At 35.2% G+C, this 23,381-nt stretch overlaps 1 protein-coding gene across 5 annotated transcripts in view; it reads left to right on the forward strand.

Annotated features, from left to right (window-relative positions):
- HELZ (helicase with zinc finger) overlaps positions 1 to 23,381 on the forward strand; it is an 86,010-nt gene that overhangs the window by 47,326 nt on the left and 15,303 nt on the right. For all 5 annotated transcript variants that reach the window (XM_084492204.1, XM_084492206.1, XM_084492208.1 and 2 more), the window contains 7 exons: positions 5,894 to 6,072; positions 7,660 to 7,778; positions 9,648 to 9,793; positions 11,127 to 11,274; positions 13,811 to 13,994; positions 14,996 to 15,224; positions 19,523 to 19,727. In XM_084492204.1, coding sequence (XP_084348330.1) covers positions 5,894 to 6,072; positions 7,660 to 7,778; positions 9,648 to 9,793; positions 11,127 to 11,274; positions 13,811 to 13,994; positions 14,996 to 15,224; positions 19,523 to 19,727 — 1,210 coding nt within the window. The remainder of the gene's footprint in view (positions 1 to 5,893; positions 6,073 to 7,659; positions 7,779 to 9,647; positions 9,794 to 11,126; positions 11,275 to 13,810; positions 13,995 to 14,995; positions 15,225 to 19,522; positions 19,728 to 23,381) is intronic.

Genomic DNA, 23,381 nt, shown 5'->3' on the forward strand with positions numbered 1-23,381 from the left:
AAAAGTTGCCTTTAATTTGGTGTGTTTTAACCCAAATTGTCTTAAGGCGCTTTGTAAAGCACTTTGTGATGAAAAGCATTTTGGTGTCTTAATTTTGTAGTGGGAAAAAATGTGTGTAATTTACACTTTCAGGAATATTTAACTGTGATTTAACAGAACAAGATGTTAAAGTTAAATACAGTTTTATTGTGGTTGCCAAGCTTTTGCTACTTTATTTCATGTGCTATATTCAACTATATAGTCTGGTCTCAGATGTGCTTATGAAAAACATGGAGAAGAAAAGCAATTTTTTTCCCAATAAGGTTAAATATATACATATACGCACACATTTGCCAAGAGTATTTCAGTGCATAATGCAAAAGCCACTGTAAGTTTTAAATATAGCTGTCATAGCGTTTGTTATGAATCCTTCTGAAAGTGCTGCGGTAGATTGTGTGACATTGTTGACGTAGTCATGATACCTTTATGGGAAGTTCTAGTTTTTGTAAATGGGGGTATCTCTGGAGCTGTATATATATTTATATATCCACTGGGGTGTATGTTTGTAAATTATTTTTAAAATATTATGGATACTTGGGAAGCATATGTTGTTTGAAAGCTGACTGCATGTCAACCTGATCTGGCAGGATCAGGGTCAGTCTGTTTGAATTGAAAGCTAGAATTATGTTACTTTCCTTGCAGAAAATCACTTGTGGATCTGTTACCTTTCCTATTGACTGTTGTCAAGATATATTTTCGAATTAAAATCATTACTGTTAGTTTAAACAGGGTGCCCTAAGCCTTGTGCTGTTTTATAAGGGAAACATAAAATGGAGCAGGAGAAGTGAAGTATCAAAGCAGGATGTGCTACTTGCAGTGTTTGTGTTTCCAAAGGGCTGAACAGTTTCCTTTAGGTTTTTTATTTACTCCACAAGGGATGAGCTGGCTAAATAGTATCTTTGCTAAAAATGTTGCCAGAGCTTAGTGGGGAGCACCATATTTACGTTGTTTTTAAAGAAGGAAAAGCTTAAATATGTAATATTGACTGGGTACTGAGAACTACGTAAATATTTCAGTAAATTTCTGTGGGTCAGATGCACGCTAAATAATCACCCTGTCAACGATGTGACATAAACATTAGAAGCTTGGAGTTTGGGGGGTTTGTTTAAATATCATGTTGTAAATTTGTACTTTCTTTTCCTAACAAAATAATTATATTTGCCGTTCAGGAAACATAAAGGCAAATGAATAGTGAGAATTTATGTTGAGTGTAGGCTCTACACCCAAATAAAGTGCCAATGAAGCTTGGAGACCAAATTCTTTAGTCCTAATACCCATAAACAAATTTGTACCTTGGGAAAAAAAAAAAAAACCACTGGTTATGATTAGATAATGCAGCTGTTTAAGGGACACTCTCCAAAACCTGTCTTTTACTTTAGACACTTGACATTGAAACATTTTTTTTTTATACTTAACGTAGATTAACGCAGAAGTGTTTCAGGGAAAGGGGGGAAAAAAAAAAGCACTAACCTACAGTTAGGAGGAAAGAGCCTGCAATTAAGTGCTTCTGTTCGGTGCTACGACTCTTGATTTTAACTGTGCTGAAGCAGGCACCTTAGAGGGTGAGTCAGAGTGGCAGAGGTAGTAATCGGCTTCTAATTCGTACACCCTTTTACTCTGTGGATGTGCTTGTCTCTCTCCATCAACTGTTAGTCTTCAGGAGGTATGCTCCTAAGGTAGACACTGTAGTTAGATACTTCTCATTACTCCTAAAAACTCCAGTGAAGATCTAGGAAGCAGAGAGCAGCAGTTTCTCTGTGTGGTTCTGGGCACACAGTGAATGAGGTATCTACTGTTTACTTCTATTTATTATATAAACTGTAACTGTTTATTACTATTATTTTACTTATATATTTCAAACTTAGTTGTATACCATATACTGTTAAAAGGAAGGAAGTTGATAGTGCTTTTATCTATTTTTAATGTCTCTGTTCTTGAACATATTATTGCTGATTATCAGCTTGGCAATATCAGAACAGAAGTCAGTTCTATTTAAGATATCTTTACTGAAACCTTTCCAGTTCACTAGCAGGTTTTTTTAAATAACTTGGTCATAATGTACTTGTGTCAGTATTGCATGTAGCATGGAACCAAGAAGCTTTAGTATGTGGCAGCTAGTTTCAGAAGATGTTAAGGGATCACCGCCTTTTCCACAAATTGTCCATAGTAAAGTTTAATACTGAAAATAGAATTAATTTATCTTATCATATGCTGTATTTGTAAAATAAATGCCTCTTTAAGCAATTACTTTTTTTCTAGAAACTCTAGATTTTATCCTATCCTCAAAAGAGGATTGATTTTTTTTTTGTTTTAAATTAATAATAATAATTTAAAAAAAAAGTTATTTTTTCAGGTTGTAAGACAGGTTCTTTACTTGTGTTCTGCACCCCAAGGAATGTACTTGTACATCACAATGAGCCTCTCTATGGAGGAGAATCAAAAGAAATGAAAGAGGAAATCAGATGCTTTTAAATTTTCTTGAGGGTTCTTGGGACTACTTGATTTTTTTGTTCTTAACTTTCAATAGAGCAATAGAGGTGTGAAATGAGACAGCTAGATCTCTTTCCTCTAAGCCTCTGTTTTTCTTTTGCTTGAGGGTTTTCAGGTGAGAAAGAATCATACAAAGTCTGAGGAGCTGGGATTGGAGCTTGTCCAAGAAGAGTTCTTTAGAGCACAGCCTGAAGGGAGAATCCTGGTCTTTATATCAAGAACTAGGAAGAGATTGTATTTTCCAGTTCAGAACAGGAAAAAAGAAGTTTTGGAGAACATAAATGTAGTCCCCATTCACCCTCTTCTCCAAGGAGAGAAGTAGGAGTCACTTCTGTAGGACAGTAGTGCAGATGAGACTCTGTTCCATCTCCATCTGAGGTTCTGACTCTAGACTCCCTTTTCTCAACTTTTAGAAGTATATTTCAAGGGATTCAGGAGCAGTCCGCCTGAAACGCGAACAGGGAAATTATTGAGTCTTAATTGCTGATACAAATTTGCTGCTTTTGCAAATAGTCTGTCATACAAATAGTTTTTTTGATGGAAATTTATTAGTAGAAGCAAAATGCGGAAGAGTGGGAAAAACTTAGGTTGGCTAACATTTAATAAAAATAGTTGGGGCCAACTTCTGTTTTGGCATAATTGATGAAGAGTTGGTGGAGACACATATTTGATCTTTTTTTTTGTATATTTATTTTTGATCATTGGCTAGAAATTGAAAATTTTTGTTGTAAAGGTCCAGATTTAGAAATAAAGGGGGTATGAATTTCCAGAAGAAATGCAGATTCTGAGCATGTTAATCCAGCATTAGTAAGTACAGTGGATATATTCAGCGCTTTTGTTTGCAGGAGGTTAAGTCCGTGATCTTACGACTTTTCTCTTTCAATGTGGTTCTCTATGTATTTGCCAGTGATTTCACTGCCTGTGGCTTGGATAAACCTAGCCTTCAGGGTTTTTATTTCTCCACAATTAAAATCTTGAGGTGAGGCACAAGATGTGAGAAAATACAGTCACGTGTGAGTTATGGCTTGGCTTTGTTTTTGTAGCTGTAGTTGTTGTACCTATAGCTGCATGCTAATAGATGTGTTGCAGGTGCTCCAGGGATAGTTTGATTAGTACCTGCATGACTCTGCTGGCATTCAGGCACTTTGCTTTTACAAGTCTTAAAAAATTAGAAAGTTGAACACTTGCTTGATTAAAAAGTAAGCGTATGTTGCAGGGTGAAATCTTTCGCATTGTGTTGAACTGGTTTAAAAACAAAATGTAGTGGGTTTCTCTTGTTATAAGAAAAAAACTAATCATGAAATTACAGTAGGTGTTATTAGCACAAAGTGCACCTGAGAAGTCCCATGTTCAGCGTGGCTTACTTATATCACGACATTCTTCCAGTAGTCACATCTGTCAGGTGCTTTTATGCCAGTGGTGCATAATAGCTCTGGGATACCTTTTTGATCTCACATCAAAATAAAATAAATTAATGGGTAAGCAACAATGCAGTTTGAAATGCTGTCACCCAATCTGTGAGTCACACGTAGTTGAATTTGTGTAATGAAAGACAGTGCATGGTATAATAATGTCTAATAACCATAATATTTTGCATTTCAATAGCACCTTTCATCCAAGAATCTCAAAGTGCTTTACAAACATAAACTCACAATAAACTCATTAATCCTCACAGTACTCCTGTGAGATGGTAGGTAAGTATAATTCTCAGTTAAGATTGAGAAAGTGAATCATATAAAAGCTGACTGTATGGCTGGGATAAATAGAACAGGGTTATTTTGCTCCTGCTACCTACCTTGTTCTAGCAATTAGGCTCTGACCATATGTTTTTACATTGATGGAATAACAGTTTATCAAGTAAAGCTTATCAGTCTGGCTGATAAGAAATAAATAAGCTGATCCCATTAGAAGATTCTCGGTCCTGGAATGACTCAGGAGTGCATCAATTGCTCCTGCACTGAACCCAGGCTTAACTAATGCCATTTGATCACCAAGTGTCAGTTTTGGTTGGTTGTGTTGCCATTCAGATTACTGCAGTGCATTTGCACCTCTTTATATTTCATTTTGTGTGTATTGTCCAAAATGGACAGTTACCTGTATTTTCACAAAACAAATTCATTCTAACGCTAATAATTGTTTCACTTGTGTTACATGGAACTGAGCTGTAGTTTTCAAATGTGAGTAGACATATGGTATCCAAAGTCCAGCCATTGCAATCATGTTTTGCACGTAGGTGCATAATTTAACTTTTCCCAATACTTTGCAATGATTTGGGATTTGTAATATGGGTGCAGGAGAAATCTAATCAGAAGGAAATGAATAATGAATAGATAAACAGCAATGAATCCCATATTCAGAACTTAAATTATTTGAAACTGTTTCATCTTAATTTGCTTTGGAAATAAGTTAAAATAACTTTAATTCTAAATAAGAATGTACTATGTTTTCCTGTAATTTAAAGATTCCACTTGAGATTTGCAGTTCTTACTTGACACAGATTATATTTTTGAGGAACACCACATAGAGAAGGCCTTTGACATCTTTATCCAGATCCTCAGCTGGTGACCCCTGTGGAGTTAGTTGCTTGTGCTGTATCTTCTGGGGCGTAGCCTTTGTGTCTTCCCTGTTCTCCTTCTGTTTAGCTAGACAGGCTGTAACACTTCATCATTTAAGAATAATTCATCGTTGATCTCATGATATGGTGATTAAAATGATTTTAAATGTCATGGAAAAATGTTTGATGTCCAGTGCTCTGCTGACAATGTCCTGATATTTTAGACCAAGAAAAACTTTTCTTCTTGGCACTGTTTTCTTATTCTTTTATACAGTATATCAGAATTAAGGCCCTTTGTGATAAAACAATAAATTTATATCCTGTTTGTTTCTTAGAACTTTGGTATGTGTGAAAGGGAGTGGGTGATTTTATTAATGCCTTTTCAAAAAAAAGGCATTAATATGCCTTAATGGTAATGGTCCTACAGATGAAAGGTGCAGACCACTGCATCTCTGTCACTTCCAAGACTATTGGCTATTATATTTTAGTTAAGGAAATATTTTTTTTAAATGAGTTTACTGACAGATAAAAATGATACTAATATGAGGGTCACAGTTCTCAAATATATGAAGAATTTAGAGATTTCTATATGTGAATTAATCCCCGGTAGCTATTCATATATGTAGTATTGCACTGCAGCAAATAAGGGAAGAGAATCAAAGACATTTTAGCATGTAATTCTGCATAGTAGTGATGTCTTGCTTCCCAAAGACTCTTATTTACCAGAAAACAGAATACTGGCATTTGAAATAATTAGGCTGTCTCTGTGTTCCAGCTGTACAGAAAATAAGCCCCCTTTTTATTTTCTAGGGTATATTTCAGAAATCGCTGGGTAAAGACTGTCCACCCAGTTGTGCATCAGTACTGTTTGATTTCAAGCACACATTCCACCTTTCAGATGCCACAGAAAGAAGATATTCTTAAGCAACGAGTAGTAGTTGTTACGTTAAATACATCACAGTATCTGTGTCAACTGGATCTTGAACCAGGTATGATAATTTCTAAATAAGAAATATCCATAAGGTGCTTTGGGAAGCATCTGTTCTTCCAGTGTTAGTAACAACTATTCTTTCTGTTCTTTACCCAAATTTTTAAACTGTTCAAAACTGAAGTAAAAAAAAAAAAAAAAAGCCATCTCAAAATGTTTTTTTCTCTTTCTTTTTTAATGAATAAATATCTATTACAAAGCTATAAAACTGCTGGCTTTCAAATGCTTCTTTTTCTTATTACTAAAGAAGCAGTGTTATGTATGATGTGGTGTTTCTGAGATCCAAGAGGGAAAATTCTATTTGAGATTCTGACTTTGACTAGTGTGCTCATTAAGTTCTTTACTCAGTGGAGCATGTAAGCATAAATACACACGCAGAGCTTTTTTCTTGTTTTATGAATTGTTTAGCTTTGCAAACAATTCCCACACATACAAACTCATGCTATGTTAACATGATACATGCCAGTTGTTTTCTAAACTGAAATATCGTAGGCTGATTTACTGGGACAGAGGCTGCTTCGGATTTATTGTTTACTTTATATCCAAATGAAATCCATCTGGTTTTTGGAGAATGTGGAATTTCTTTACAAAAGCTATTAAAGTTAGCTTTTTATGGTCACATTTAGTCATTTATTGTGACAGAGAAAGCTAATATAGAATTTAGGGTACGTATTTTCAGGTCTTTAAATGAGAGTAACTGCTTTGCCTGACAATAAGCTGTAAACAGTCATGTCATGGTAATATGTGTGCAGCTGTGTGAAACTCATGTTTTCTGAAAAATTGCTTCATTTTTATGTATGCAATCTTACTTGGGTGGTACACTGAATCTTCTAAAGCAATGTTTTAAACCTTAGTATATAACAGTATACAAAAATATTGATCTTCTATATCTATCCAGAATTTACCTTTCATAAAATCTAAGCTTCCTGTGGCCCAGATTTTTTCATGTGCATGTTAACCAGCGCATAGATTCAGCCCCCCACCTTTTGGTCCAACATTATCATAAGATCAAATTTTAATTTTTCCTTCAACTTCTGTTCCTTTTTCCCCCCAACCTCTACATTCCGTAAAGCCCATACTCAGCAAAATGTTTAGGTATGTGCACAATTTCAATTAGAATTTTAGGATATATAAAGTAATTTAATAGGACTAATGTACATGAGGAAAGTCCTGTTTGTGGTCATTGTCCAAACCTCTTCAAGAGTAATGCTAATGAAAAGGTTTTCAGATTTGAGAAACCTTCTGAGGGAGGTCTGTCGAGAGATATTTCCTCTGTGCATAAAGAGAGCTCAGATAAAACACTTGTGTTAATTTTAAGTATATTGGAAGAAGGAGGGAGATCTGTGGACTACTGCTAATGTAACTGACAGTTGATTGTTGGCCATCATTGGCCATCTGAAGGGTTTGAAAATTGTGTAGTTTTTAGTAATTGCTAGAAATTCATTTGTGTAAGCCATACTGATTTTTTTTTTTCCTGGTTTTGGTTGCCATCAGAATGTAGAACTCTTAGTCCAATTTCTTGTATTATTATCGCTGTTTATTTTATCATATCTCAAGTTTCATGTATTTGCTGATATCTGTTTTACAGGTTTTTTTACACACATTCTGTTAGATGAAGCTGCACAGGCTATGGAGTGTGAAACTATTATGCCTCTAGCATTAGCTAATAAAAACACAAGAATCGTCTTGGCTGGAGACCATATGCAGGTAAGAGTTACAGATTTTTTTTAATATAAAGTGTGTGTGTGTATATATATGTACATATATATATATATCTAGTGTGTGTGTGTATATAATATATATAGATATATATTTATGGAGCACATTTATGTGCTCCAAATGTCCATGGTATGTGAATATCACTGAAGCAGATATGCAGTATTTCTGTAGAGTAAGAATATATTGTTGTTTCCATTTTACAAGATGAGAATTAAGGCACAAAGACAGTGAATGAATCGTGCAAGGTTATATAGGGAATCTGTGATAGAACTGACTTGGACCCAGTCAACCACTGAACTATATGCAAGTAAAACTTAATTGTAAGAGGGAGGTACATAAAATTTACCAGCCATATAAGAGACAGGGAAGTCAAGAAAAATTCAAGGGTTGTTATTTACATAAGATATGGTGATATTTATACAGTCAGTGTAGGAATTTCTTTACGACTGGGAGTCCATGTTGATTTTTGAAAGAACTGAAAAATATGGGCAGTATATTGTGGTTAAGACAGCTTTTTTTTTTTTTTTTTTTTTTTTTATGTATTGGAAACAACATAATCTGTTAAGGTTTTGAACTAGTAAAAAGAGGCAAGCTGAAGCTGACCAGTGCCTTTATTTATTGTGATGTGCTTAGGAATTGTTTGGTTTAAAAAGTTTACAGGAGTTTAAAATACTTGTTATGCATGCCATTTTGCAGTATGCAGGCCTGGGAAAGAATGCCTAGAAAAGTCATCCTTACTTGTTTTGTTGATTTTTTTTGATTTAGGCCAGGTCTATTTGTTTTTATATATTTGCCTTTAATTCTCTTGACAGTTCTCAATGGCAATGAAGTGGATGTTTGCATTGCTATAAGTAATTAACTTAGAGTAGATTTCCCACCTACCAGTATCACCTCTATCATACATAAATTCTTCAGGTCCTGCCTGTGATGCCTGTCTTTTCCTTTCCTGTTTTGATTCTTCTGCTGCCATTACGTTGAGTTCGCACATCCTGCTGCTGGATCATTTAAAGTAATGATAATAGTAATTCCAAGGAGTCTCACATAGCACTTTTGAGATTTGTATTTAAAAAGTACTTGTTAAGAGGTTGGAATCCTTACTACTTTAGGCTAGAGCTCACAAGTCCCAGCTAGATGGTTAGAGTTAACTCTGGCTTGCATGTCTCAGGCTATGAGTGTAAAGAGCAGTTTTATAGCACAAGTTCTCATGGAAGTTATTCTTCGAGGCATTTAAATTTCTAAAGCTGACATCTGAGAATTAAAAAAAAAAAAAAAAAAAAAGTAAAGCTCAAACTCAGATTCTGAATAATATGCATTCAGAAAAACAATCAATTGGCTTAATTTCCAAGCTTTTGAATTTTGATTAAAAGTTGTTTTTTCATCAACCTTGTTTTGTATTTTCTTGCTATAATAGATGGCGTTTTTGTTGTAAAACAAGCCCAGTAGTAGTTCAGTGTATTAGTAACTGGGCCACCTTAGTTTATGGACTGTTCTGTGGATGGTAGTTTTTTTTTTTTTTTTTTTTTTTTGGTCATACAGCTCTCTGCTTTGAGTTATTCATCTTTGCAAGCCACAGAGAAAAGACCTTAGATATAAGGGTTCTCTCTTTTTTCCTAATTATTGAATGCCTTATTGTTCCTGTAAGAGCATGCTGGTCTTTTGTCACTTTTACAGTAGGATTAGGCATTTCTATGGAATAGTTACAAAATGCTTAGCCATGGTATATGTCTTCTAACTATGAATGTATAGTTATAGTAAGGTTTTATTTTTGTTTTGATGCAGAATACATGTCTTGGGAGCCTGAAATTCTAAGTCCACGTATTTAGTTACACTTTCTTTGTATGTGTGTGTCTGTTACAGCTCAGTCCTTTTGTCTACAGTGAATTTGCCAGGGAAAGAAACCTGCATGTTTCATTGCTTGATCGGCTCTATGAGCACTACCCTGCAGAATTTCCATGCAGGATCTTGCTGTGTGAGAACTATCGCTCCCATGAAGCTATCATCAAGTAGGTGTGAACTTTTTCACTGTATCATGCTTTGACTGGTGTGAGTGAACAAAACTTACCCTCTGTGCCGTGCACAGCTGAATGAAGCATTACAAATTTCTGTAATGAAATCTTAGTTGTTTCAAAGTAAATTAGTAGAGTAATTCTTTGTTACTAGGTTGAAATTCAGACATCAGAGATGCATTTAGATACCTGTGTTATAGTCCCTCATTCATGGAGGGATGCATTGGCTGCAAGACAAAGAAGAGCTAACTTTCCCTTTTTAACCATTATACTGTATTTGGTAGGGTCTTTGAGCTGTCAGAATGTTAGAATTACCGGGGTGGATTACCTTGGAACAATAAGCTATGTACACTATAAGGAACATACAGATATACAACTATGAAGAGAAAAAATAGGTCAAAATTTGGGTATGTTTTTTTCTTATTGTCTTTTGCTTGTTACTTCTTTCAAGACACGTTAATCAGTGGTTTTGCATTTTTATGCTATGATAAACTAATGGCTGCTAGTGTAATGAGCTCATCCATGAGCTGTGCTAGAAAGAATAAGTGCAATCATGGGGAAAAATGCTAAAGTTTAAATCCTGAATCAAATATGTACTGAGGGATATTGTGTTGGTATCCAGTCATACTAATTAGGTTATCACTGTGTTCAAAGCAAGGGCAGAAATATTTAAGTGCACTTGGGGATTTAAAAGTGATAATACAAAATATTTTATTACACAGCTTGATTTCTCTTCATTTTATTTCTTATACATTCTAGACTTCCTCTCAGTTTCTAGAAATTTTAAGTTATAAATGAGAGAGAATCTGAAAGGAAATGGATTGTTTCAGCTTTTTGTTAGAGATCATTTCCATGAACTTGACTCACAAACTTCAGCACTTGAGGTTCAGACAGTGTGTTCCTGATTGTGCTCTGTACACATAAAATCTTTAGTAAATATATTTTCTAAGTTCAGCAAGTATTAGTAGAAGTAAGGAGGCTCATTGTCCAGCCTACCTATGGAAAACCAGTCCCTGGCAACAAGTGCCCCTTATGCCATGTTTCATCACCAGAAATTGAGTGTGAAACATTAGTGAGAATGTTAGTAACTTTGCCAAGCTTCAGATTAGAAGAAAATACTGCCGTTGGAAAAGCATATTTTAATGCCTTCTGTTCTGTCTGTAGTATGGGTATACCAGTTCAGAGAATTTGCTTGGAGATGCTAAATAGTAATCAGTGGTTTTCCTTATGAAGTATTTTGTGATTGCATATTTTACCAGTGAAAATTGCATATTTTAGCAATGAGCTCATATGTAGACTCCACATTTTATTCTGTTTTGCCTTGCTACAGTTACACATCTGAACTTTTCTATGAAGGCAAATTGATGGCAAGTGGAAAGCAGCCAGCACACAAAGATTTCTACCCTTTAACTTTCTTCACAGCACGTGGAGAAGACGTGCAGGAAAAAAATAGTACAGCTTTTTACAACAATGCAGAGGTAACTCTTTGGTTTAATTCATGATTGTTTTCTTAAAGCTCCCTTACCCCAGAATTTCTTGGTTTATGCTCATTGTGGGTGGAAGGCTTAAATTGTTGTCTAATGGGAGAGAGAAACATGAAGTTTGCTAAACATGGAGTAGTGAACATTGGAATTGTAGTAAACATTTCCACTAATTTATCTTCTTTTTCTCTTTGCAAATTGCAAGCTGCTTACAGTTCTCTTAGGCTCATTCTTCAGGATGTCTTTCCTGATAATTTTTGTGACAGTCTGATGGATGTATCTTAGCAACTGAGAGTAACTGCAATTTGAAGTAAAACTTAAATTTCTTCTACTGTTGTAGAAATGTTCCCACTCAGATAAGAGTTCTCTGGAGTAACATTTCGTATTTTCTTGAATGTGTTTAGGATTGGTGTCTAATTAATCGTGTGCAGATGAGATTTTTTTTCATGAGAATTTATTCTCAAAATGTTTATTTCACGCTTACAGGTACTCTTCAAAAATTATTTTTTATCATTCCTTCCTCTGAGGCCAAAAAATAATAATTAAAAAAAAAAAGACACATAGGTGCATTTCAGCCTCCAATGACTTCTGGACACATCACTGAAGGCATCTGACTGCTTTCATCAGTGTACTCGTACTGCTTTGCCATTTAAAAAAAAAAAAAAGTGGGAAAAAAATGCTTTAAATATCTTCAGTGGCCCAGTAACTGTCTGAAAATTGTGAGTCATTAATAGCTACAGGCAGAAAAGAAGGACAGCAGCTGCTTAATCACCAATATAAACTGAAATTCAGATGATGAGGGAGATTTTTTCTGTCTGGCCTTTAATCGAAACTTGTATCGGGGCATTTTATAGTTCATTGGTGCATATATTAACTATCAGTCAGGAAAATAAACTTCTCTTTTTGGTATTAACTCTAAAATGTATCTGTATGGTGTTAAACTCAAACCGAATATCCAGAAGCTATACTCTGTCACAAAAGCTTACCAAAGTATTGGGAGAAGATCCTTATGTTTGTGCTATGCTTTTTACAGGTCTTGAAGTTTGTTCTAATATACTTAGTTAGCAGAATTAGCTTTTAAATATGAAAATTTATATTGTGTAAAGTTATATTCAGGACTTGCTCAAAACCTGCCAGATACTTTCACTGTATTCTGAAAATCTGAAATATAAAAATAAACTATTTGTTTTTTTAGGATTAATAAATTGTTTCACTTTATTCATTTCCTCATTTTTTTTAAGAATTCTAAATTTTTCAGTAATCTTTCCCAGTTTAGATTCACTTTTTAAAAATACATATTTAAATGAGATTATCATATAGTCAGATGTTAGATTGTAAGAAGTCAGTGTGAAACAGCAGATTTTCAGCAGTTAAGAAATAGCATGCTTTATGAATATCATTTATCTATACCCATTATGATTTATATGGTTTTTCCTATTCCAGAAATATCCATGAAAGCCCCTAGAATTCACTTATCAAGTTGAGGAAGAAAAAATATAAAAGCTAAAAGCAATAAATCTAGTTTTAAAACTCCATTCCCATGGATAAAGATAACTGATTGAATAGAGAAGAGAAGAAATTTAAGAGTATGTAAGGCTCTTGTAGGAAAGACTGCTTAGCTTCTTTTAGGAGAGTGAGCTTGCATTTGTGATGCTGAAGGAAAGCTGCATTCATCAGTTATCATACCTGAAGTAGGTAAATAAATACCAAATGGCACTGAATATTTATTGAATGATAAATTGACATTTATTGAATGACATCAAATATAAATATCTTTAAAAAATAAATCAATAAAATTGACCAAAATTTAAAAAAAAAAAAAAAATCCTCCAAAATTAAACCAACCAACCAAACAGAAGTCACTATGCCTGGCACATTTTGGCAGGAGGTTGCTTTGAGCCTGTCTCCTCATAGGAGACGTTTTTTCAAATTTTATTGTTCGTTAGTCTTTTCAGGTAGCACCCTTAATTCTTTCATTGAGATGAAGTAGCAGTTGATGAATAATCTGAAACTCCTGATTGTATCCTTTGGAATGGGAAGTGAATGTGCTCTGGTATACATGGTCTCTTTTCTTGAATTATCAAACTGAAATAGGACATATGTAAAATCCAGAGTAAAAATGAAATAATCCCCATCTAGACAGTATATTTACTTATAGAAATTAGATAAATGTGATCAGAAAGGTTCTACAGCACTTGACATTTTAGTAAGATCATAAGTATGAAAATTAAGGTTATTAATACCATTTCCCAGTTTGTACTTTAAAGCTGACATTTTTGTGGAAAAAAATTAGTTCAAGATAAAAAAAAAAAAAAAAAAAGGAATGCATAGTAAATACCTTAAATGAATTGTTTTAATACATAATATTTTAGAGTATCAGTATAGAACACAAAAGTATTATTGCTTGTTCAGTAAGGCTGTGTGATGCTGTGTCATTTAAATGTCTGAGGGCTTTAAAATTCAAATTCTCTTTCCATATCAAAGAATGATCTTCATTCAGGCATTCTTTTAAGAATTCTGACTTTCTTTTAAGGTGTTTGAAGTAGTAGAGCGTGTTGAGGAATTAAGAAGAAAATGGCCTGTTGCCTGGGGCAAATTGGATGATGGCAGTATAGGTGTCGTAACACCTTATGCTGATCAAGTATTCAGAATTCGGGCTGAACTTCGGAAAAAAAGGCTGTCTGATGTCAGTGTAGAGAGAGTGCTAAACGTTCAGGGTAAGTAATACTTATAAGTCTCAAAGGTATGATAAGGAAGTTTAGAATCTGACTGTTGAAGTTAAATAAGATGTACTAAAATCTTAAAGGGATCTGAACAAAGGGAGACCTGTGATATAGCCCATGAAACTGATGTGTCAGAATGAAACTGGCAAGTTTGCTGATTAGATGTTATTCCAACACAGAATAGCAAAATAATAAACTCATGGATGGATATATATATATATAAATATATATATATATATTCAAAAACAAGTTCAAGTATATTTTAAGAGTAAAATGATTTATTAAAAACTGTATTTTTCTTGTAAGAACAGAGTTCCAAATAAAAATACGACAAGACTTAGCCTCAATGCTTTACTGATTTTCTGCTTTTTTTTTTTTTCTCTTCTCTCTTTTACTGATTTTAGTGTTCACAAACTTAGGGGGGTTTGTCCCTGGGATCAATTTGATAACATAAGAATTTTGTGTAGGCATATCCTGTTGCTAGGTTGCACTTTTAGTCAGTAATAAACAAAGGAAGATAAGAGTAACTGAGTGACGGTGAGTGGTGTGATCTGTTTTGTTTTTTTTTTTTTCATGGTAGTTACATATGCCATATATAAGCCATGTATTCGAGTGAATTGCTCAATATGAAACAAGATATGTCCAGAGCAATTTTTTCCTTTAAGATAGAATAAATAAACACAAGATTTGTTGTTGGCTGAATGGAAACATTTTAACGATTATTAGAATTTCAGAAAGTTCTGGAGTGATTAGTATTGAGATGAAAAATAATTTTTTTATAGAGGAAATATTCTTGTAATAGAAGATGCTATTTATAGTGCATCTTTTAAAAATTTAAATCTTATTCTTGCATAAAGTTCTTAATGTGAAGGGTAGCTATCAATTCTTCAGAATATCTAGGTGTGAAATCTGGCTGGCAAGTGCAGTGGTCTGATTGTGTTACTAGCAGAAATAGCTAAAATTATCTCAGACACTTGTTTTTTGTTTCATTTTAGGAAAACAGTTTAGAGTGTTGTTTCTCAGCACAGTACGAACGCGGCATACGTGCAAACATAAGCAAACACCAATTAAAAGGAAAGAGCAGTTACTGGAGGATTCAACAGAAGACTTGGATTATGGTTTTCTGTCTAATTACAAACTTCTCAACACTGCCATTACAAGAGCACAATCCTTGGTAGCTGTGGTGGGAGATCCTATTGCTTTATGTTCCATCGGAAGATGCAGGTACTTTATAAATGTTCTTTACTTAATCAAAACCACGAATGCTAGGAAATGTTTGTATGACTGATGGATTTAAAAAACAATGGATGTTCTTTTAGGTGCCATACAAGACATGATATATTTTTAAATTCTTAAAATAACCATGTAATGAATGTGAAGTTCCCCACATTTATATCCACGGAGATGCCACAACGATGGCAAAGCATTAGTTGTATACCTACCTCTTGCAAAGGCTTGAGGCTGCAGCATGATTGCAGCTTGTCCAAAGTGTGCTGCTGAAGCTTAAGCCTGAGACTGAGCAGGCAACTGTAACCTTGTGTAGAGTGAGCAGTGTCAGCCTGTGCTGGAGTTAATTCCTGAGATGCCATCTACCAAGTATCCTCTGGAGCTGGAAGTATACAGCCATGCAGGGGCTGCTCTGATTAGTACATCTAGAGGCAAGAGAAGGGATTTTTTTTTTCTTTTTTAAACAATGCTAGTGAAGAAGATGGCTACAGATGAGAGGCAGAGCATTTTAATATCTTCAGACAAATCTGGTTCTTCTTATTTTGTTCTGTTTTTACCTTCTCATCCTGAGTCAGTATTATCATGTGTAACAACCTATGGAGAAAGAGTGGTCTACCAGCTAGTCATTGTCTCATATATTAACAGTTCTAATCTTTACTTGGCATTAACAGTTGACTTCACTTTAATTTTTTTTTTCAGTATACTTGTAACAGATAGAAGTAATATAATTTAATAATTTAAAGTTTAAAAAAGTTCTAATGTAATTTAGGATTTTTAAGTTGAAAGTTATGACAGTCATGAAGGTAGAAGAATGAGAAAAATTGTGTTTTTATGTCTTTGTGACACTAGGAAAAAAATGAACAAGATTTGAGTGAATTTACTTTTTATAGACCTAAATGAAGAAATGTGCAAAATGCTAAGGGATGTAAGCAGTGATGTTAAGGATACCAAGTTCTTGTTCTTCAAACATTTCTTTTTCAGTGGAGGACCTGAAATGCTAAGATGATCAGAGATAAGCCCTGAGGCTTTTTTTCTGGAAGAGAGGAAGCAGTGCACTGACTGCATTATTATAATAAAACTAAAAATACGTATTAGTCAGTTGTTACATATAAATTGTATTCTACTTTCCTGAGCAGTATTCTTCTACTGTATTGAACGTGGATGTGGTTTTCAAAGATTAGAACTGAAAAGCCCAAGTGAAACCTAAACCTTTCTTAAATGCAGTAAACAAATATAACCTGAATTTAACTGCTTATCTGCTGGGGCCATGTCAAAAGTAACTGAAAAGTAACAGTTGTAGTTTTATTTTGGTTTTCCCTTTCAGATCTGATGTAGTTTAACTGGTCAGGAAGAGCTCTGTGTTCCTGAGCACTTGACCCACAAGTGATGAGTGTCTGTTAGTCTGCTCGTGCAGGCTCCAGTTCACTGACCTGCACGGCAGAGATGCATGACTCCTATCTGGAGGTTGCTGTGATGTGCTGACTGAGATCGTTGTTATTACTTCTTCTGAAATTGCCCTTAGTTGATATATTTTACTTCCTTTCCCCACTGTCAAAACGCACAATGTTACCTAAGTCTGGCAGCTAGTTAATCCAGTTTAGCACCTAGCACCGCTTTTGGTTCTGTAACTACCTAAGTACAGCTTTTGTGGGATGGTAATTTCCTTTAAACTTTCTAACTCCCAGGGGAGATGATGATCTCTTGGATTTTCACATGGGTCTGGCTGCTGAGGTTTAAGTTAGATAGTGAAAAGGAACCCAGCTTTCAAATGTGGGAGCTCGGCAGTTTCTCTACATATGGCCCTTTCAAAATATCTCCATGCAAAAGCTTGTTAAAATACAAGTATAGTAAAATAGAACATATAACAGGTTACCTGTTACCTAAGTGACAATGTTGGCAATTAGGGATTGTGTTTGCCATTCTAAGACCAGCAGCTGTTTATATATGTATAGGCTGTTCAGAATTACAGAACAAAAAAGATAATTAAGAAACAAGAGGGACTGGAGCTTTATTAGGATGTATCTCAAGCTTTGCTTTCAATACACCATTGTCTTGTATCAATGAATAATTGAACATTCAGTCTTTGAAAATAGTGCTGGAGGGGCTCAGGCACACTGCAGGAAAGATGGTTCTTTTTTAGTACAACGGGAGTATAGAAGTCTGAAAGAAGTGACATTTCGTTAGGAAAAACAGACCTCAAAAAAGTTTAGAGAGTACTTGAATTTTATAAATATTCTAATACCTGTCAAAATGAGTCAAGACTCTGTAATGATAGTTGTAGAGAGCTTTGTGAAGTATGCCCAGGGTAATCATTACATTTCTGTGTGTTACAATCAGACAAGACAGGGCTGTTTTGGCAGACACTCCCTTTAAACTCAAGAGCACACTGGAAGACAGAGACAGCAGTATTTTATTCTCTGTTCTTACACCCCAGTACAAGTGTTCCATGTGTAGAGACTGCTTGGGGCATTTTAAGCAAAAGTGTATGGGTCCCAGTGGATTTGTGGTACTTGGCAGTGGGTTTGGTGACTGAATTGATTAATCAGAGGGAGTTCCATCATTAAAGCATCCCAGTGAATTATTTCATTTTGCTTTTAATCTTCATTTTAAATGTTGCAAGATATACTTGCCTTAAAGCAAAATTAAGGAAAGGAGCAATCTTGCACCCTGAATTTTAAAAGAGCATTTCCTGCCATATAAAATCACGACAGAAGATGGGCTTTTAGGGAAACTATTTTTGAATTCTTAAATACGCTAGTAAATTAGAATATTCTTTCAAGAAAGACATCTATCCTTTTCCATAAAAGGCAGCTACTCAGCAAAGTATGACACAGCTATTAAAATAAGGATGCAGCAGTCTGTCATTTTATAGGTTTGGGGAGACACCATTGAAGTAAGCTTGCTTATTGGCTGGACCTTATTATTAAAGGGTGAACTGCAGTGAGGAACAAAATATTTAACTTAAACCAAACCGAAATCAAACTAAAACAAACAACCAAACAACATAAACCCCTAGGTAGGATGATGTGGTACTTGTAAAAATGACTCTTGCTGCTTTATGTATGGCTCTGTGAGGGTATCCTGGGACGGACGCTGTTGTTGCTATCTTAGTTTCTGTAGAAATTGTGTGTGCAATTGAAATACGTTACATACTCTTTTATTTGACATCTCATAATGTACAAAACAGTATTGGGTTGTTAGTAATTATTTATGATCATTATATAATAGAGCAATTAAATATAATTATACATATTGTAAATATTTATCTACTATTGTTTTCCCTCGGTCCTTTAACTTTAATCTGTGTTGGGACATTAAGGAGGGGAGTTAGTCAAATGCAACGCACCTCTTAGATCATTGTCTTTTCAATGCTTCCATCATTTTTTTTCTTTTAAGTCATATCTTTCGACCTCATTTAAATATCTTTTAAGTAACTCCTCCCAAAAAGTTCCTGGGGTGGGGAGCAATGCAAGTCTAAACTTTCTGTGTAGATCCCCATATAGATGTTAAAAATGAAAGGAATTTATAAGCAATAAAAAGCCATGTCATGAGAAAGGAGAAGACAGGTAGGATTCTTTTCTTATTACATGATTTAAATAACCCCTTCACCCCCTGAAAAAAGTTGGGTATAGAATTACCACAGAGAAACTCATGTGTCATCTGGCTTGAAATTTCTTCCATACGTTACAGAAAGATCTGACATGCAATAAGAAACATGGTTTTATTTGTCTTCCACCAGAGGACCTCAAAGGCCCTCTAGATACTTTGGACACATTAATCTTTATAAGACTCTGAAGAGCTTCACAAGAGTAGTTCTGAGGAGGGTATGTAGCAACCTGGTATTTGTGACACTGGAACTGAGTGATCTGCCTACATTCATAGAATCTTCTGGGACTGGAAACCTGTACCATGCCAGTGACTCTTTGAGCTTTAATAAATTCTGTAAATCAGATGCTTTCCAGAATTTGAAGCATAGTATTTACTAATATTTGGTCTTTCAGGGAGAAATTCCAAGTTAAGTTATGTCCCCGATGTTAATATTAAATGTGGTATAGACCCAGTGCTGCAATCTGATTTGCACGGACAGACCCGTATGTCCATTAAGTGACTAAGGAGCTTTGCATTATGTTCTGGGGTACAGATGAATGGATCAAGTTGCAGGATTGATGGCTGGTGTGTAAAAGGAGCATGCAGGAAAGATAAAAATTGACTTGGTTATATAAAATCAATTTTAATTTTAACGGCAGCCATTGAGTCTTACTCCTTTTTATTGTTTCTAAAAATTGTTTCCATAGGAAATTTTGGGAAAGGTTTATTGCCCTATGTCATGAGAATGAAAGTCTCCACGGTATCACATTTGAACAGATCAAAGCTCAGTTGGAAGCTTTGGAGTTAAAGAAAACCTATGTGTTGAACCCACTGGCTCCTGAGTTTATTCCCCGAGCTCTTCGGCACCAACATTCAGCGAATACCACCAAGCAGCAGCAGTCGCCACCAAAGGTAAAGTTTCAGTGATGATGAACTTTGTAAAGAAATGGAAGTGGATGTAGAAATGCCTATTGAGAAACGACGTGAAAAGTTTATGGGACAAGCTGTTATTTTAAAATGGCATCAGTGCAATCAGATATAAATGCAAATTCTGCAGGGATGCTCGGCAGTTTCAAGTGAGGGCTCTTGACTTCATTTGGCAGCAACTTGGGGTTGGTAAAGCCTTGATCCCTTACTAATATACATGTATATGCATTGGGTCACTTTGGCCTGTTCATTGACTGTGTTTCAAAGACTGTGATGAACTTCAGTCATTAGTCTTAGCCTCAGTGGTTAGAGAAGCTAGATGAAACCTTGGAATTGGAGACAATCCCTATCCCAAGTAGCTTCTGGTGATTGTACCCCCAGGAAACAGCAGGTTGCTGTAAGAGTGCCAGGGAGTAGAAGGAAACAACAAAATAAGATCTGCAAAAGATTTGATCTAAAAATTACACATACAATTTATGGGCTTATGTAAGATAACTTTGATTTCATTTAAAATACATAGTCATACAGTATGATGCCTAGATTATCTCAGTGACAATGTCCTTCAGAAGGCCAAATCTCACCAGCATCAAGAGAGCAGATAGGTGCAGTTACTGCACAGTGATAATTTTCTCATCTCTTTTCATAAAAGTAGGTGAAGAAGTGATGAAAATACAGTCCTTGCTTCCTTAAGATGATAAAAAATAACACTGAATTTTTAGAGCTGTATTGTGGTATCTCAGCAATTAATTATTTTAAATAGTTCTTTGTAGTTTATTTCAAAATTGTTTGAGTTATAATTAATTAAATTGCGTTTAGAGATGAAGGTAAAATGCAGGTTGTCAACTTCTATGATGAATTCTGTTGTACATGAAAGAAGAAATGTAAATGTTTTCCATAGCTTTGCATTTTTGTTGCAGGCTATATAACTGAAATGACATTTTTACCACTTAAAAATAAACAACCAAACTAAACAAACAACCCCTCCCAACATTAACAATACAAAATAGGAAGCCTTCCCTTTGGCAGTCTGTCCAAAAAGAGATTTTGTAAGCGATAACGTTTGGTTTCTTCATCTAGATGCATTACTTTCAGAAACAAACACCAGATTTCTAAAGCATCTAGCAATGTGTCAAAACACTACACTTACAGAAAACCATAAATTAAAAAATTGTCTTTAAACAGTCATTGCTACTGTCTTACTTCTCTTGAAGACTTTTTTAAAATAATCACTGTATTGATACATTTTTATTCCGTAAATTAGAAGAGAAGCATTTGAAAATGCAGATATAATGCATTTAAAAAGAAAAAAAAAAGTGGGAGTCCTAAGAATAGACTGTTTTTTTTCTTCCAGTTTGTTAGTAAACTAAACACATATGCAATAGAAATCAGAAGGCCCACTTTGAAACTGCCAGCACTGTATTTTCAGTTTTAACTGAAGTGTTTTAACCATCTATATAACTATAATGAAATCTCTTTCCTCTAAATACAACTGACAGCTAGCATGTACAGAAGCAGACATAAAGTCTGCATGTAATACTCAAATGTATACAGAAAGGGGCTGTGATAAGTGATACATTTCCCTTTGCTGAAGTTTTAAAAGCAGATAGGTAGCTTAGCTTGCTTTGGGCCTCCCAAGTACAGTATTTAATATAAAAAGTTAAAAGGCTAAAATCCTAGTGCTGATGTATTTTGTACTGAAAAATGAGAACAGTGTATCACACACTGTTTTGTGCTGAGTTTATGGACATTCTTGCATTTCGGATCTTGTTTTATACAGGCAGTGAAACGTAGTTTTGTAAAAATGGCACATTCATATTCAGCAGAACTGCTCTTTATATTTTTTAAGGATTTAAAAAAAAATAAATTAAGGTTATTAAAAACTTCTGTTTAAAGAAGAAAACAAGTTTCAGTCCTGTCACAGAGAGCCAGGCAGCTAGGATGGAGCTGGCAGTTCTGGGCAGTGTGCTGCATGGCCCCGGCGCCTGGGAGAGCATCTGCCTTCGGCCACATTTGTGTGGCTTGGCCAGGGATGGTGGAAGTGCAGAAAGAATAGCAGAATTGGACAGGCACAGCCTTTAATAAAAGGTGATGATGTGGAAACCAAGTTTTCAGAACGCGGAGCTTCCTGCAGGGTACTCAGCATACAGAAAATGAGGCTCTGAATTTCACAGCTCTGCCTACTCCCGCTCACTGCCTATGTTCCAGCTTTTTGGCCTGGATTTGAGCACTTAATCAGGATGCATTGTCAGTGAGGACCACAGGTCTGGTGAATTCTCTGGAGAATGCTCCCTACTCCTGTCCGTTGAGTAAGGGGGGATTAACTGCCTGGAGTTAGGTACCGAAACCTGAGTGTGGTTTTCCTCCAGGTGCCTTTAACAGTTACGGATAACAATTAAGTTTTTAACTAATTATCGTAAAGTCATTAAGGCATCAGAACTATTAAAAGAAAAAAGGGGAAAAGGCAAAGCCAGCACCTCCCTTCTCCAACACAAAAATGGTCCCAGTTCGTTTGCATTTGAAAATCTGATATGGTTACATGCTGAGGCTCCTGTTTAACAGGACAGCAATTCTTTTGAATTTGTTATTCACTATTTTGCTTTTAAAAATATATAAAGCACCTATAAATTACAAGTATGGTAGGTAGAACAGAGATTTGGTATGCTTCTGTGCATCGAGCTTCATGCTAACTGACAAAACAGATACAGAAATGCTTTGTATTAATCATGAGTGATCGTTAAGGATTGTAGCTTCTCCAAGTTTTGTTTCAATTTGCCTATTCAGTAAAGAGAACAAGATTCAGATTTAAGTACTGTAATGTAATGAAAAGTAATTATTAATTTATTTTTGAATAATTCTCTTATACAAGGGAGGGAGAAGGGGGATTCAGACACTAGTTCTTTAATCTAGTTTATGCATGAGTCAACATTGTCAAACAACCTGTCTTGGTATCCTGACTAATTTGCTCAGACTGCTGGAAAACTGCCCAAAACTATCTCCTGGGCAAGAAAAGTTTTGCAGCATCAAAGGCTTTTTACATTTATTTTAAATTTGTGAAATTATATAGGTCCAAATTAAGTACAATATTCCTCTTCTGCAAAATGCTTAATAACATACTGGCATTAGACTGTGCTCACATTTTATGAATATTAACTACTTAGTTGATGCTGTAAACTCATGAACTCAGGAGGGGTAACTCGGTTCTGTTAACCTCCTTTTCTAATGTACAATTCACCAGGGGAAAATAGATTAATTCCCTGGAGTGCTCTGGTTCCATATTGCAATTTTGGAGTGCAATAACTAAGGGGTAAAGATTTAGAAGTAGGTGGTGTGGTACAGGGTAGGGAGGTGATTTCTAAGGAGCTTGGGTGAGCAACTGCATAAAACTGGTGGCAGCTGCTTAGTCTCCAAGGTTCTTGAGCTGGAACCTGGAGAAGAAAATAGACATTTCCATTAATTGCTGCCACTGAAGAGGAGTGCTGAGGGTTACGTTAGCACTGGGTGCTGCTCCTGAAAAAAGTGAAACAGCAGGAGATAAAATAATGAGAAACGAAACCCAAAGAAGCTCATGGTAACTCTCCTTGCATCTGAAGACAGGCCTTGGAAGCGAGCATCCCCAGAGGCATTGGTGATGACTCACTG

The sequence above is a fragment of the Aythya ferina genome (genome assembly GCF_964211825.1).
Source record: "Aythya ferina genome assembly, chromosome: 18".
In the NCBI taxonomy this organism is placed as follows: Eukaryota; Metazoa; Chordata; class Aves; order Anseriformes; family Anatidae; genus Aythya; species Aythya ferina.